This window comes from Gouania willdenowi, chromosome 5, assembly GCF_900634775.1.
Source record: "Gouania willdenowi chromosome 5, fGouWil2.1, whole genome shotgun sequence".
Taxonomy (NCBI): domain Eukaryota; kingdom Metazoa; phylum Chordata; class Actinopteri; order Blenniiformes; family Gobiesocidae; genus Gouania; species Gouania willdenowi.
Window position 1 is genome coordinate 23,309,453 of NC_041048.1, and position 16,781 is coordinate 23,326,233.

At 37.6% G+C, this 16,781-nt stretch overlaps 1 protein-coding gene across 1 annotated transcript in view; it reads left to right on the forward strand.

The window, feature by feature from the left end:
• foxp4 (forkhead box P4) overlaps positions 1-5,315 on the forward strand; it is a 108,382-nt gene extending 103,067 nt beyond the window's left edge. Inside the window, 1 exon segment of the mRNA XM_028445924.1 lies at positions 62-5,315. Within this exon segment, the coding sequence (XP_028301725.1) occupies positions 62-209 (148 nt within the window). The 3' untranslated portion in view covers positions 210-5,315.
• Positions 5,316-16,781: the final 11,466 nt, after the last annotated feature.

Here is a 16,781-nt window from a genome sequence, read left to right on the forward strand (position 1 = left end):
GGACTAAGTATTAAAATTCCGCCCGTCACTTCATAGCGTGTGCTCTGCTTTTCTCCTGCAGCCATGCGGTGCATGTGAAGGAGGAGCCCACTGAGCTGGAGGAGGACAGCCGGCCGGTATCCCTCCTGGCCAACGTCACACACAGCCTGCCATTGCCGAGCGACGAGCGCGACCTGGAGGAGGATCTTCCTATGGAGGAGCTGGAATAAGATGAATCCCATTCAAACCAGAAGAGGCGGGTCTTGTTGTGATCGAGTTCCCCTCCCACTCACTGGTGTGAAATTGAAAAGATATACAGCATACACTTAAGAAAAAGAAAAAAAAAGAAGAAGAGAGGGAAAAAAAATAGATTTTTTTTTTGTGTGTGTGTGTTTCTTGAAAATTCAAACAAAGGACAAAATAATGAAAAAAATCCAAACAGGGTTAGATGACCTTTGTTACTTTTCACACTCAAAAAAGACTGTAGAGCACTGCTTTATCTCCATGTGTGTGTTTTTTGTTTGTTTTTTAACATTTGGGTCAGAGGTGAAACACCACTTAAACCAATGTCTTATCATCTTGTCACTCTATGTAGTGATCCTTCAGAGAAGTGGACATGCACTCTTTTCTCTATGCCCCACCCCCCCCCAACAACCACAAACTTCTGTCCACTCTGGCGGCCTGGCTCCCCCATTTTATCCTTTTATCACATGAGAAGATGAACACGTGTGCTGGAGACATGAGCTCAAACCCAGAGGATAATATGTACATACATGTGGAGCAGTTTTACATCTCCTTCTTGGCCCTATTTTGTGTCCAACACTTGCTGTTTCCGGTTTTGATCACGATCATACTTTCCAGGTAAGGAGAACAGAAGTGTGCTTTCTAAAGATTACCTCCAACTTGTTGACAGAGCAGGTAGCTGTCTCCACAGAGGAGCGTGAGCACGCAGTAAAGCCAGTCCCACAGAGGCAACAAGCCCTTGGTCTGCACCAACACTACAGCCAGCAGCAAGACTTCATAACACAGGAACATTTTTCACGTTCTATGATTTTGGGTGGAAAAGGAGGACACAATCTACCCTGTCTCCATCCTTTACCCCCCCCCAGTCCCCAGAAGACTGCAGAAATAGGACCGATTGGTGCTGTCCTCCGCTCAAACGTCAGGAGATGGAGCGATAAGCTTCAAACACTTTTGAAGGAAAGACAAAAAAGAGGGAGATAGGATCGATACGTGATGGAGGAAACGCCCACGAGAACATTGTGACTAAAAGAGAAACTGTTGAGGACTATGGAGTATAACAAGAATTGCGTGGTAGTTTTTTTTTCTTTTTTTTTTTCATTCAATGTTATTTCCATTGTTTGTTTTTGAGGATCAATATTTTCAAGGTAGCGTTCTTTTTTTTCTTTTTTTTTTTACATACCTTTTGTACGGAGGCTGTTGTTTTGTATTCTAAGAGGTTTGATTTACTCTGGTTGTTCACATCATTCCAAGTGAGTATTGGCAAAGAATAAGCGCAGTGTTGTCCCAATTTGCCCAAACCCCTTTTCCAGCCCTGTTCCCTTTCTGTCCCATGTAGCAAGCAACAATTTGGAAAAAGCACTTAAAGTTGCCATCATCCAAACCCATTATTTAACACTTTAAACATTTTCTGCTCCCTCTCAACACGTTTTTTGGTTGTTGTTGTTTTGTTTTTTTGTTTTTTTTTTAGTTGAGAAATATCTGTAATGCTTTAAAAAGATGTATTATATTATATATAAATATTTACTGCAGTCAGAGAATACCTCATCCCACAAAGGTTCTGCCTTGAACTGTGTCCAAATTGAAAAATAACTAACGGGGGAGATCTTTCTGTGGGACACCAAATGTGGCAACTCTGCTCAGCTTCGATTCAAAGCTCTATGGTTGTAATTGTTATTGTGTAGAAGCTCTCTGCAAGTCACTGTGTGAGTTTGTGTTCAAGGAACAGCGCGTGAGATTTGTTTCTATAGTTTCTATCGTGAGCATAACAGCATTACCTTTCTCTCCAGTGCCATACCAAATTTAACCTTTATTCTTTCCTATTATCTGCTTTTACCCATTTTGCTTTTGTTACAGTTTACCAAAGAAAAGTGTAGAAAACCAAAAACCCTGTTCTGTTATTTTGTTTTGCCCTTTATGTTTATTTAATTTTTTGAAAATGAACTGGCCAAAAGACAACAAACTATGAGTTTGAACTGTAATAACTGTATTCATGTGACTAGTGTGCTAAATTATTCATCACTTCCAGTGCTGATCATTCCAATAACCAAAGTGTGTAATGCTGAGGAGAATTTGGGGGATGGTTTTAAGTTAACTGACTCGTATCAGGTATTGGGGCCAAAAACGTTCCTCTGAAGACAAAAAAAAAAGGAAAAAGCCTTTGGAGATGATATCCTGTCTGTCGCCCGTTTATATTCTCTGTGTTTCAAACACAAATTTCGGGCTTATCCACAGTAAGAGCAGCTCTAAAGAAATGTAGTACCACGTGAGGCACTTCAACGTAACACTTATGAACCTTTACTACCTAAACAAACAGCAGAAAGGCCAATATGGCGCGCTTTTGAAATTCAAGATATTTTTTTCTGATGCTGTTGTAAAAAGTAACAAAAATGCTCTTTAAACAAAGACATGAAGAGTACTGTAATGACCGTAGGGAAGTCGCATCTTTAAACAAGGAGGAGTTTTTTCCAAATACTATTAGGACTTCAAGAAAGAGGGAACGAACAATAACAACGAAGGGATAGAACTTGAAGCTCGGTTCACATTTTCATACTTTTTGTTAACTATCTCTTGCACTTCAAATGGCTTTTTCGTATTTACTTTCAACAAAAAGAAAACCTTTTCCAATGACTTTTACGTACAAACGGGAGCGTTCCCTGTCACATTAGGGACTGATTTCTTACAATGTCGCAGACAGACATCTTGAAACAAGATAAAAAACCAAAAATAACACTACCTCCTTTTCAGAAGAGTTCCACACAAGCCAATGGGGGAGACTTTTTCAAACTTCATTCTTCCTCAGTGCTTACAATGAATGCCAAAATTGTTGTTACACATACTGTATGACTAAAAAAAATAATAGCTACTTAGTGATCTGGACTCCCTAACACATCTACTTCAGCCCCAAATCATCAAAGACTTTTCACTTTCCATTGAATTTTAAACAACTACCTCTCTTTAAACCACATCTAAAGCGATCTCTACGTCTCCAAATGTGGTGTGAAGTGCTCTTGATATATTCTTATAATCTTGCTGTAACTCTGACCCAGCTGCTGCAGCTAAACACCATCCTGACTGTGTTTTGTCTGGAAGTGTGCACGTTTGTGTCCAGGCTCAATGAGAGGCTAGTCATTACCGTCACTGTTTGTGCTGCAGGAAGCTGAATTTCAGCGGTTAGTGTTGGGCTGAATATATCAGAGCAACAACACACAGATCCGAGGGTTTAACACGAATGGAGCAGCAGTCCTAGTGTGACCATTCAGTTATCCAAAGACCCACAACTGAGCAGCAGCCCTTCACCAAAACATTAAGAGATCAAAAATATTAATAACTGCTACTCGTAAGAATCCAAACCAGGAGAAACTGCTGCATACTGTACACAGATGATTCCTGACTTGGGCTTTAAGGTACACCTGTAAACAAAGCTGTTTTATAAAGATGTAGATTGTTCACAGGGCACCAGGTAACACTTCAGTTCTTTCTGCAGCTTGGCATAACACCATGTATTGTTGTATATTAACGTTTGGCTTCGTTCGCTCACATTTTTGTATGTTGTTTTCTTTCTCTCTCTCTCTCTTCTGGGGTTTCTGTATTCGGCACCTGTTTAGCTCTTGAAAAGCTTTCGGCTTTTGATTTCTATACTGTCCTGCTCATCCTATATGTATTTATCATCTTAATTGCTGCAGGTTTCTTGGTTCAATTTCAATTGTTTTTTTTCTGGTTGTTTTTCTTTTTGTTTTCCTTTTCCGTTGGTTCATGAAACGTCTGGGACGCTGATTTTTTAAGTGTATTATCTCTAAAAAAAAAAAAAAATATGAAAAATAAAGTTAGATCAGTGGTTTAGGTAACACCTGTTTGTATATTTATCTTAGCTAGGTCTATTTTGATACTTTTTTTGTCTCTGTACTGCATTTATGCATTTTTAAGGAAAGATAAAACTACAAATGGAAAACAAAAAGTTTCTTCAATATGTATTGATACCTCAGAAGGACTTTTTTGTCAGACAGGACCAAAACCTCTGAAAAGAAAAAGAGAACGAGCAAAACGATAGAATATGTAGCCCCCTCCTGTGCTTTACAAATGAAAGGTGTTGTCGTTGGTCCTTTCAGGTGCCAATATGTGTCCCTGCTTCCTGTGACCCCTGAGCCCTTTTGTTCCTGTGCTGAACTCCAGACCCGCAGAGCTGTCAATCATCTGCAGGTGTCACAAAGTCAAACACCTGACAGGCAGCGGCCAGCCATCACGAGAGGCCGATCAAAGATAGATACTGTGGCATTTTTTCATGTAGTCTCAATACCAAAATGTGGAATGGCTCTCAGAGATGCAGCTCATCCTCTGACTACCAAAGGCAGAAAGAACCTTAACCAAACTGCAACCAAACCAATGCCGAAACCTTAACCAAACAAAGCCAAGCTACTTCCAAAACCCTTCATTAACACCTGCACCAACCACTTCCGCCGATAACTGTTATCTCAGATGCATCCACTGCATTACGTTAGAAAGGATGCTCACATTTCATTGGCTGGCAACTGACTCAAAGGACGAGGAAAGATAAAATCCTGACAGTGATTGGACAGTTCTGAGGTGTCACGTGAGGGGGAGGGACTTTCAAAGTGGAGCTTTTTACCTAATGGTATTATTGCTTATAGACAGCCAGAATCAGATGGAACTACCACTTCAACTCTCCTCTGGTTAAACCTTAGGAATGTGTGTACATTTTCAGCAGTGATTCTCTATTGTTTATTAGTTCAGTTTACCTGTTTACCTCTTTTTATCTTTTTGTTAAGTTTCTTGTTATTTGAAAGTGTGACCTGAGGAAGAGGCGGGAACAGGCACTGGGTGGCGGCTTTAGACAGACAGTGGAGCCCAGCCCTCTTACCCTCCAATGCCGGGAAGCCATGTCAATGCCAGTCACTGCCCTTTTCCTTCATGCTGTATAAAAACACACACATATATCTGTGTATTTGTAACCTGAATCTTCTTGTGTCTGTCCATGCAGACAATAAAAAACTGTACAGTAGGTCTAGTTGCATGTAATCTGTACTAATTATTGACAATGGCATTATAAAATGCAATAAAATACTTATTACACTGTCCAATGTGCGGGTCATTTGTTTTCTTTTTGCTGTCATCAAATATGTAATGTCACACAATAAACTGTTATACATCCCCAATTTTATACCAGTGTCTCTGAACTGGTCAGGTTTAATAACCCTCCAACTGCATGCATTCAACACAAACTGTAATTTAAACAAGTTTTACACGTCTCTATTTATTTCCAAAGTTGAAGAAAATGAAGCTTGAGATAACACTGAATGTCACGGCAAGAGAAATGTATTTTATCTCAAATCAAAAAGGGCATTTTAGGACAAATGGCAAAGTAAATAAATGACTTTTTGGGCTTTTGTGCACATTAAATTACATTAATAAGAAAAGCTGCAGAAAATAACTTTCAAAGATGCATTTTGTTTAAATTAACAAAAAAAAAAACAGCACTAGAGAAACAATTCAGTGACTTAAGCAGCAGCTCACCTGCAGACTGTGGTAGAATAGATGTCTTATATTATTTATATGCATAAAACATATATGGAAAGGTAATACTCAACTGGAACAATGTTTCATCACAGTCTAGCTATAATTAACGTAAAACACTCATTTAAAATGGCAGGAGATTCACATTTTTTTACAAAATGACCTGCAAAGCTAGATTATACATTTTAAATCTCATCATTAAAACAATCACTCATTTCAGGATGTAGTAGCCAGACTAAGAACACCTGTAAACCAGCTTCATCCAACGTCAAAGCGAGACATATAATATATTAAATAATGCATCACATACACCCGGAAGCACAGAGAGATGGTGTTTTGTAGTTAAAACTCAGCAAGGACTCACTGTTTGTTCAAGTCCCCGGGCTGATGTTCCATTAATTCCTATTCATGTGCATCTGACCAGTACTTCATATTTGTTAGCACATCACAAATTCCATAAAGCCACTTAATCACTTTCCTGGTAAATGCTCTTTTTTGCCTTTATGCAAAAACCCTTAAATACATGGGCAAAGCCTGTCAGAGATTGCACCTTAAATGTTTTATAATTCAAGAGGAAAATTGGGTGACATACGCACACAGTTCTCAAACAACCAAATTTTGTTTGCTATGTTCATTTTTCAAATTGTGATCTTTCCTACTTTTTATTTTGTTACATTTATTTTCAAATAGGTTAATAGTTTAGCTAATTTTGTAATAGTGGGCCCTGCATAAATTCACTATTTAAAAGTCAAGAATGATTTCAAAAATATTTTCATCACTGCGGTAGAATGATATTGAAATATTCTGATAACTGGCATTTACCTACTGGCAATACTGTATTATGAAAAAGACTTATTTTTTCAAGTACTTTTTAATCATCTATTTCCAAATAGATGAGTAATTCATTTCTGTTAAAAAACTATTTCTTTGTCAAAGGAAGGCCTACGTAGAACTTGAGTGTCGTACATAGTTAAATTTTGTCTTTCTGCAATTCTTATTCTTTTATATCAGTAGTTCTCAAAAATACATTTGGCTCAAGTACTTCCTTTCTCTTTTTTCTGAATCCAAGTTTCTCCTTTGTCCGACTTCAACATTTTGCTCAGAATTCTATAAAAAAAAACAACTATAGAGCATAATGATGGAATGAATGAGTGATAACACACATTTTAAAGAATCCCATTGTAAATAAGTGGAATGAAACAGTATTTAGTGCCTTCTTAATTAATATATTTCAATAGTTTTTGTCATTTCTAGTCATCTCGCACCTAATGTGGGACCAAGACTGACCCTTTTATTTCTGTTCATGTTCTAATCAAGATCCATTTCATCATCATTGTTATAATGATTATTTTTAACAAAAAATAAACATAAAACCCCATGTTTTTAATGGTCTTGTTTGTTCATTTGAAAACTATCTCTCTCTCAAGTACCCCTTGTAGTGCCATCACGTACCTCTATGGGTACACATACCCCCATTTAAGAAACACTGCTTTATATCATGTACTGAAAGAGGATTGTTTAAATAGCTCAATGAATTTGACATGTTTTGCTGCCTCAGACCTGCAGGGCCTCACAGGTCAGCATGTGCTGTGATACATAGCATGGCCACCAGGAGGAGTAAACAAACCAGTCAACACAAGATGCATCTCATAAACAAACCCAGCAGCAAACATTGCACCATATCCACACTGACACTGTCTGACCAACAGAGTGGGCCAGAGAGTGCAAAGGACACACACAAACTCAATCATCTGAAGGTTGCAAAAGTGTCCCATGAAGTTTTTTGCAAACCACTGTTTACTGTTTGAAAAATAGTTTTGTTTTATTCACACATTATAACTTTTATTTGAGTTTGCACATATCCCTGTGCTTTACCGGTCTGTCTCTCTGGCAGGTTTTCATGCATGCCCTACAGCTCATCTTTAAACCTTAGCATGTCATCATGGGTTTGTTGCCACAGGGAGGGAAAAAAAGGAAAACTGGGTAGATGTTTTTTAGAAAGTTGAAACTTTGTTTAATCTTGTGCTTGTCGTGAACTTCTGTGTTATTCTTTTGGGATGAAACTCACTCTTGACGCTTAAATCCCTGTGACATTTAGTTTTGGGGAGAGACCTCATCCTAAGCCTATTATAGGCCTACATGTACACACAGAGACACACTCTCTGATGTGTGCGCACCCTGAATACTGAGCAGAAACGTTGTACCATGTACTTGTAGAAGGTGAGCCAGGGACTTGAGTAACACACAAAGAGGTTATTCTTGGCGTGGCAACAAAGCTTTTGGTAAACCTCATGCATAACCTCAAAATCTATATCTACATATCTGTATATCTGATTGAAAATGCATTGTATAGATTTGTTTATTTGAATATCTTGATATGCACACTAATACATCTAATGTCCTGGTCTTCGTGTTGGAGGACTGCTCCCCAAAATAGCAACAACAGCAGTGAGCTCCAGGCAGACCCTGTGAGTCATAAAATAAATGTACTGAGCGCCATCTCCCTCTGTTCTCCCAAGTTCACTCACTCGATCTTCCTCGCCAACTCCTCTTCTCCCTCATGTCTGTGGCTGAGGCGGTGGGCTGTCCTCCGAACAGTGCACTGACTCACTCAGAACAACACAACAACATGCTATGCATTTGTAGAAGCAAGCGTTCACATGGATCTACTTATTCAGGCTAATCACACGTCTTTTTTCTTCCCATTGTCTGTAATCAGAATAAAGCCAGAAACGTTCTATTTCTTTCTCTGAGTAAACACAAGTGCTTCAGTGCACTTGTACCGGTACTCCCAGATTGCCCCACTTTGTATCTAACAGTATGTGCATGTAAATGTGACGACTAATGAAAATACTACATGAATAAGAATATATTGACAAATTGGTTACAACAACAGAAACACTACAGTGATGCTTTAAAGTTAAATGTACTGTACATTAGCTAGTTTGTGATGTAAGGCAAGGTATTTGTCTATCAGTGGTTGGATTCATTTGAAGGTAATAGGATCCTGTCATTGTCGTTTTCACTGCTGTACAATGCACAACTATCTGTGTTGTGTACGAGTCTTAAAGGTCTGTCACAGAGGGATACCATTCACTCCTACATCAGCAGTTCAGATACTCTATACTAGGGGTTGAATGACTACATAATTTTAAAGGTCGACTCTATGTGCATACTAGTTGAGTCGACGTCGACTAGTCAATGACGTCACCAAGAGCCAAAGCTGAGCCGGTGCCAGGGGGAGTAAATGGCTCCTGAATATCTACGAAGAGGTTTAGCACTTTTCTTCTCTACCACCGAGAAGCTGCCGCTACCCCTTTCTCTTATGTATGAATCCAAGTACCCCCTTTGTCCGACTACAACATTTTGCTTAGAAAACTACGGTATTTAAAACAACTATAGAGCATAATGATGGAATTAACGAATGATAACACACATTTTAAAGAATCTCATTTTGTAAATAAGTGGAAAGAAACAGTATTTAGTGCAGTGGTTCCCAACCTTTATTGGATCATGACCCCATTTTGAAATTAAGAATTTCTGGTGACCCCAACATGTTTTTTCTTGAATTAGTTTTTGATTATGTTTGAGCTCAGATTCTTATTTTATGTTTTACTGCATCTTAGTTGAACTAGATTTATATTTCACAAAGTGAAAGTATAGCAATACAGTTGTTTAATGCTGTGTGTTGTTTTAATTATTTTGGAAACAGAATAATAATTTAGAAGTTTCCAAAATCTATTTTAATTTTTCAGAAATTTCAAGCGACCCCTCACGGAGTCCCAACCTCAAGGTTGAAAAACACTGATTTAGTGGCTCCTGAATAGATTAATTTCTATATGTTTTATCATTTCCGACCATCTTTCCTCTTAGGTGGGACCAAGACTAACACTTTATTAGTTCATTTTCCTCTCTCTCTCTCTCTCTGAAGTACCCCCTGTAGTGTCAAATGCGTACCCCCATTTGATAAACACTGCTCTATACCAAAGGTGTCGACTAATTTTAAGTCAGGGACCATACAAGGCCAAGTTCAGTCTCAGGAAGGCCAAACCATAAAAATATTGTATTATTGTACCTTTTTTTTTTTACACATTTTCATGTGTAAACGACTATTACTTGAGGTGTAATACACATGCAGTTATAGATATTTGGAACTGAGCTTTGTGTTAATTTACCAAATGACTAATGCATGCGTCATTTCAAAATTAAGGCCTGCCTTCCATTTTTGACCAATCACAGCATTTAAGTTTTGCTCATTTGTAAGACAAAATGACTGGGAAAACATAGATTTTGAATGAAAACCATATATAGTAAAGTTTCAGATGTTTTTTCATCACTGCTTTGGTTTTAAGCAGATTATTTTTAATGTGCAAGTACTGTAGTCATTTATGTCAATTATTGTCAACGTAGGCTCAATTGTGATAAAATTGTCATTTCTCGTTTGGTCCATTTGATACCAAACTGAGTTGGATGTTGCCTTTGAGTTAAAATGAGTTTGATACTTCAGGATTAACGTTTCAAATGTAATTTTCCCATTGAGAAAAATCATCCTGCGAGCCAAACTGGCTGCTCTGGTGAACAGGATTTAAGCTTGACAACCCTTCTCTATACTCTTCTCAAGCATCAAACCTGCTTTTTTTTTTTTTTTACTACAGAACAAAACAAAGCACGGTACCTAGTAAAAACCTGCAGACACAAGAAGAACATGCAAACCCCAAGAACCAAATAGAAATAACTACAGGAATACAGTAACTATTCTTTATCTGGTACTTAACATTTGACAATATATCTGCTATCTATAATACTTTTGAACTTTTTTTGGTTTTACCTCACTTAAATCACACCCTTGTTGAAGCATTCAAAATAGAAACAAACATTCAAACCAAGCAGCGTTTGGTTGAATAGGCTGTAAATGACTTTGTTGTGTGTCGATTGCTGTGTCAGTGAAAAATGACTGTGATTCTTTGGCCTAGATACATTTATATGGAGTTCTTCAGTTATAGATACTGGACCTATGTTTTGTTCACATTTGTGCACTTACCCCTGAGAAGCTATGGGGTTGATGAGATTGTAAAGGAAGCTTCATGTGTGGCAAAAGAGAGAGAGAGAGAGTGAGAGAGAGAGAGAGAGAGTAGAAGAGAGTAGGAGAGAGCGAGGGCCTCAGCCACAGAACAAAAGCATCTTTGTGAATGATTGAAACCACATTTTCAGCCCTGCTTCTCTCTCCTTTTCTTCCTCTCCTATGATCGCTCACTCTTGGCATTAGACGACAGTTTAAAAAAAATGAAACAATCAAAAGTTGACCAAAATACTTAGAAAACGACACTCCTACTTTACAAATCCCTGACTGTGTGTGTGACTCAAGTTTCACTTCTCCATGAACACGCCCCACCACAGAGCAATGGCCCTCTGTCTGGACTGTCATTCTCTCTCACTTTCAACATTTCCTCCTTCTGTTCGTCTAACAAACAAGATCTACTCCAGACAGACACCAGTCCTTTGAGAAATAGAGCAGCTTTCACCTCCTTCCAGCATTGGCCTACTGTGGAGAGCAGCCTGTTCTTTCTCCGTTAGGTTAAGTAGGAGAACCCTCCAAGGCCTTTGTGTACTTATCTACATGACAGTCATCTTCAAAATAATAAGATGCAGGGTTCACGTTTTCTGAATTTGCTTAGCGATTGCTTCAGTTAGGATCACACTTTAAATACCAAATATTATCAATTTTACAGTAAATGCATTTTTCAGCCTGTTGAGTGACATCGTAACATCAAAAGAGTTTAATGTGAACATCTACTCAGCTTATTGTCATTTTGCACCTTTTCAGCCCTTGTGACAATAATCAAAACCTATTAAATTCACAACTATTATCAAATAAAACAAGATGTAGGCACCGGTAGACCTCTGCAACCCTGAAAAACAGGAACAAGCGGGTCAGAAAATGGATCAAACAAGATTTAGGCCAAAACAACTTCCACTGACTTCTCTCTATATGTATGGACTCCAGTTTACATTAGTAAAAAAATCTTTTAAGTGAAGCTGAAACCAAAAAAAATGTAAATCCTATATTGATTGAAGAACAAAAGAGAACAAAAAGATCACAATTCAAATGCAATACTTTAAACAGAAAAGTTCATAAAATTACCAATACTGATGTAAAACTGATCATGTGAGTACTGTCTAAACAGGAAAGACACCTTTTTTTTTTTTAATTTAAAAAAAGGGCATTTGCTCTCAATTGTTTTAGCATTCTCCACCACATGGGTACAGAGTTTTAAGGGGCCTGAGAATGTTTTACCCAGAGTGTTCGAGCCCCATGGACCCAGTACACAGGCAGGTAGACCTGGTTAGGACCTAAATGGAGGCAGCTGGCAAAAGAGAGGGACCTACAAAGCCAGCTTCTATCAACCACTGCCAGTCTCTCTCCTGCCCAAGTCACTTCTTTCCTCAAGGCTTTTTGGTCATTGTTTGCATCGCTGGGCCCTGAATACCTTTGCTTTTGTTACAGTTTGGGAATAATTAGTGATATTACCAGCTTGCACCTCTAATTTGCCCCAATATTGTCACATCTTCAAGCCAGGCCATAACACAGAGTAGGCCTATACAAAGTGGTAGAGTCTGAATGTTGCTTTGACCCATCATTGACTAAAAAAATACTTTGGAATAACAATAATAATGATAAACATTGAAGGACACAGTTAGCAGAATCTTCGTTCTTTGGTTACTCCATTTTAAAACCAAATAAAAATAACAAATAAACGGTGTGGTTATTTTGTTTTACTGACTTAAAACCAAAACAGAAAGACAGGAAAACCAAAAACCAGATAAGCAGCGTTTTTCGGTTTAAAAAATATATATTGTTCTGATTTCGTGACATTTGGATATTTACGGGGAAATTAGAGCAAGAATTGAAGTCCGCTGCGTCTGGTTTCCCTCTAATATGTTTTTTGCACCTTTTAATACCACTGGCCACTAATGACGGCCGTCAACACACACGGACATTGATCACAAGAAACGAGGAGCACCAGTAAATTCATTACACCACATCTGGTTCCTTTAATCACATATTATGCATGTTTTACATAACATCCTTTTTTTTAATTTTTTTTTTTAATGTATTAGTAAAGTTTCAATTCACCAGTTAATCAGTAATGTGACTTATGCGTTGCTTCTTTTTTGTCTTTGAGCAAAAACATGTATTTATTTGGATACTATTTGGACCGTAACACCCTTCGGTAAAATTGACAGATATTCACAGATTCTGACTTCCACATCAATAACTGTAACGAAACATCATCGGCACACAAATTACGCCTCTTTGCCATCGGTGTGAGGTGGAAAAAACATGATACAAGACCATTTTATCAAACGCAGCAGAGGAAAAGTTTGTCTGTGGGTCCCTCTATGGGGTGAGATTAAAACATGAAGCTCTCATAGTTTCCCGTAAATATCCAAATATCTCACAAGCAGAACAAAATTTAATTTTAAAACAGAAAAACGCTGCTTGTTTGGTTTTTGGTTTTTCTGTAATTCTGTTTTGGTTTTAAGTCAGTAAAACAAAAATAACCACACTGTATATTTGTTATTTTGATTTGGTTTTAAAACGGAATAACCAAAGAACGAAGGGTACACAGATTTAGCAGCAAAATACCAAATATTAACATTCAGTTTTAAAACTTGTCTAGGAACTGAAACATAATAAGTTTAAACTGATCAATCATTCTACATCCTTGTGCTCTGTTGCACTCTTCACGTTTCTTGTGAGCATATCTTCTTCTTCGTTTATAAATGCTGCTTGGTCAGGGGCGTGGCTTTTAGTGGTCAAATAACTGGAGGACTGAAGGGTGTTGGTTTGAATTCAGATGAGAGTAAGCTGCCACTACCATGGACCTTGAGCCTGACCCTTAACCCCAAAATTGCTCCCCCTGCACCCATATTGTGGCATCGCACTGGGTGAGAGTGAATTGACTGAATTTTAATGTAAAGTAACAGATAAAGGATAACAATGTCACACTACCACATGCAGGTTTGAAAGACCTCCAGCAGTGTTTTAGTTAAGAGAAACAATAAAGTGGTCAGCAACAATGTTTCAGAAGCAAGATGGTTTTGGAACCATTGTGTCTATGTGGACGCAGCCACAGAGGTTTTGTGTTAAATTGTTACAGTATGTTCAATGTTTTATTGTTATATTTTTCATTTTCCCAATTTTGACGTGAGCTGGTTTGTGCATTTGTCTATTGTCGTTTATGTGTAATAGTGATTGTGGAATAAAGCTGATAGCTATAGTAGTTTATTTATATAAAGCAGCAAAATGACAACCATTCACAATGTGTTCATATGAATTAGTTCAGTTTTTTTAACCGCTGCAATTGAATGGATTCTCTTGGTCAGACAAATGGTGGCCCAGGGGGGAAAAAATGACAACAAGAATATACAAAGTGACAAGAATGACCAAGAAAACCCCTGTTGCTTGCTCAGATTGGTCAATATTCTAAATGCTACAGGAGTGATTTCACACAGAAATAGAAGAAGAGGATGTCAAGTTGTTGGTAAAACTGAAACCTGTCTCAATAGATTTGTGTCTTGTTTCAGCGACGCCTTTAAACATCAATCACAGAAAATGCACTCGTGAGTTTACACTTCCAAGTGTCAACAGAGCAGAAGTAGATCAGGCTTGTCTGTCAGGAGCAGTGTTGTATAGGATGGGCCATGACACACACACAACCAACTAGGTCTTCTTCACTCATTCATCCAAAGGACTGTTCTCAAATTCAGCAAAATAATGAGTATCAGATTATAATGGCTTGCATTTAAAATGCCCGATGAAAACAGATTAATTTGGGTTATTTTTCAGGGTCTTCAATTCATTTATTTTTTTTAATTCAATTGCAGAATATCCTTATGTTTAAAGGGGAAGTACTATGGAAAAAATCACTTTGTAATGGTTTTGCTACAGTGATATACATCCCTTTAGCCTCATTCAGAGGGCCAAAATTGAAAAAGTTCTGTTTCCTCCCTCTCTTGTCATTCCACATTTTTGTAGTTAATATAGATGAGAAGGAGAAGAAAGTGACTCTGGTGAGTGTTTGAAACAGCTGAATGACTCCGCTGCTGCTGCTGCTGTGATAAACACACACCCTGAAGCGCTGACAATCACAATAGCCGCTTAAATGGCCATGTGTTTTACTATAATGTGCAGTTTTTTGGATGAAAACAATAACAAAACAATAACAACAGTGTGTGATTCTGATTCTGGATAGCAAAATATCCCTAATCTCCCTTTCAAGAACAAGGCATGAAGTCTGCATCTATAGACACGCCCACTCATGAATATGCATGAGGCTCCAAAACAGCACGTTTATAAAAGCGTCATGAAAGTGACTTTTCAGAGGGCTAAAACTGGCGAGTTTGGGAAAATACACCTCAAATACTGTGTTTTTGGGGTTCTTAGAACAAATGAAGATGGGTGAAAAATTGCACAATACTGGACCTTTAAGGGTAACATTTATGTAACCATTTGTGTCATATCATTTTTTATAAATTGTAGTATTGCTGCAAAGTAAGAATGGGACGATATATCGTGGAACAAAATAGCTTGATGTTAAATGTCGCAAGATGTATTCTTGATGGTACATTATTGTTGCAATATTTTTAAAGAAGGGGGGTGGGACGTAAGCCTTTTCATCTCTGCTACTGTACATCTGTCACAAGCGAGCATCAATGTCCAAAGGTCTGCCAGAAATGACAGTGTTCATATGTTAGACCTGAGCTGTGTAGACTGTGATCTAGTTAAAAAAACAACAACTTGTTATAAGTTCATGCACAGATAGGAACATGTTTTTGAAGAATGGTATGATGATGATATCATTTTGGTTTTAATTTTAGACTGCAATGAATTGTGTGTTTTATTTTATATTCACTTCAGTTAAAGTCAAATAAAAGGTTGATTTTTCCTTTGTGCCCAGTATTGTATATCGTCCCATTCCTACTACAAAGTAATAAATGTTTGTATGATTTGAACTGATGTGTGTCGTGTTAATATTATAATTGGCAGCAATATTCAAGGCAGCAATCTCTGCATCGCATTGTAAGTAAAAAGTTTTATTGGGACACCGTTACTGGTACTAATCCCACGCTTGTGTGCTATGGTAAAGTAGTTAAAAATGAATGGTTTTGTTGTGCCATTTTGTATGAGCTAGTATTATTTTGTTAATGTTTGATTGAAACTAATGCTAGAGTAACAATTACGCAATCATTATTTAGGCTTTTATTCGTAGTTTGGTTAATAAAATTTGATTTATTATTTTAGGTTTTTGTCCTTTGGGTCTGTCTTTCCATGCAGCACTCTCCTCATCCTTGTTAAATCCAGTTTGGTTTTTTAATATCATAATTATTTTTTTTTTACTCAATAATCACTCGAAACCCAGTGGGATTTCTATTCCATTCACATTCTTTTAAAATGATTTTTCAAACTCTCATCTCTGATCATCAAGCATTTAGTTCCATTTTAAAAAGCCCTGACCATACATAAGTGGATAACTCTCAAGTATTTTTTGGCTATGCTGATCATGGTTATGTCATTATGATGAAAAGTCAGTTTTGTTCTTCACTTCTGCGTTGCATTCCCTGTCAGATAATATAACGTACCCAAAGTATTTAAATTTTAGGATCTGCATGACCAACTGTGTTTCTTTTGAGGGTACATGGTGGAAGGTTGAGTTTCATTGTGGTGAACAAGGATTCTGCTTAAATAAAATCTATAAAGGAAACTGTGTTTAAAGTTATGTAATAGTAATAGTGTACTGGCTGTCAAAGACAAATGTCAAATAACTTTATGTGGTGGTGACGAATGGCTTCAACAGACGTTGTATAGCAAAGATGCAAATTCACGTGTTTCATAATGTAACGCACCGTTTCTATCATCATATTTGTTTTTCAAATCATCTGTTTTTACAGCCTGTAGGACAGGACGCCAGCTTCTCTCAGCGTCAACAAAGCCAGAAAATCCATATCACTGACATGTTTATACACAT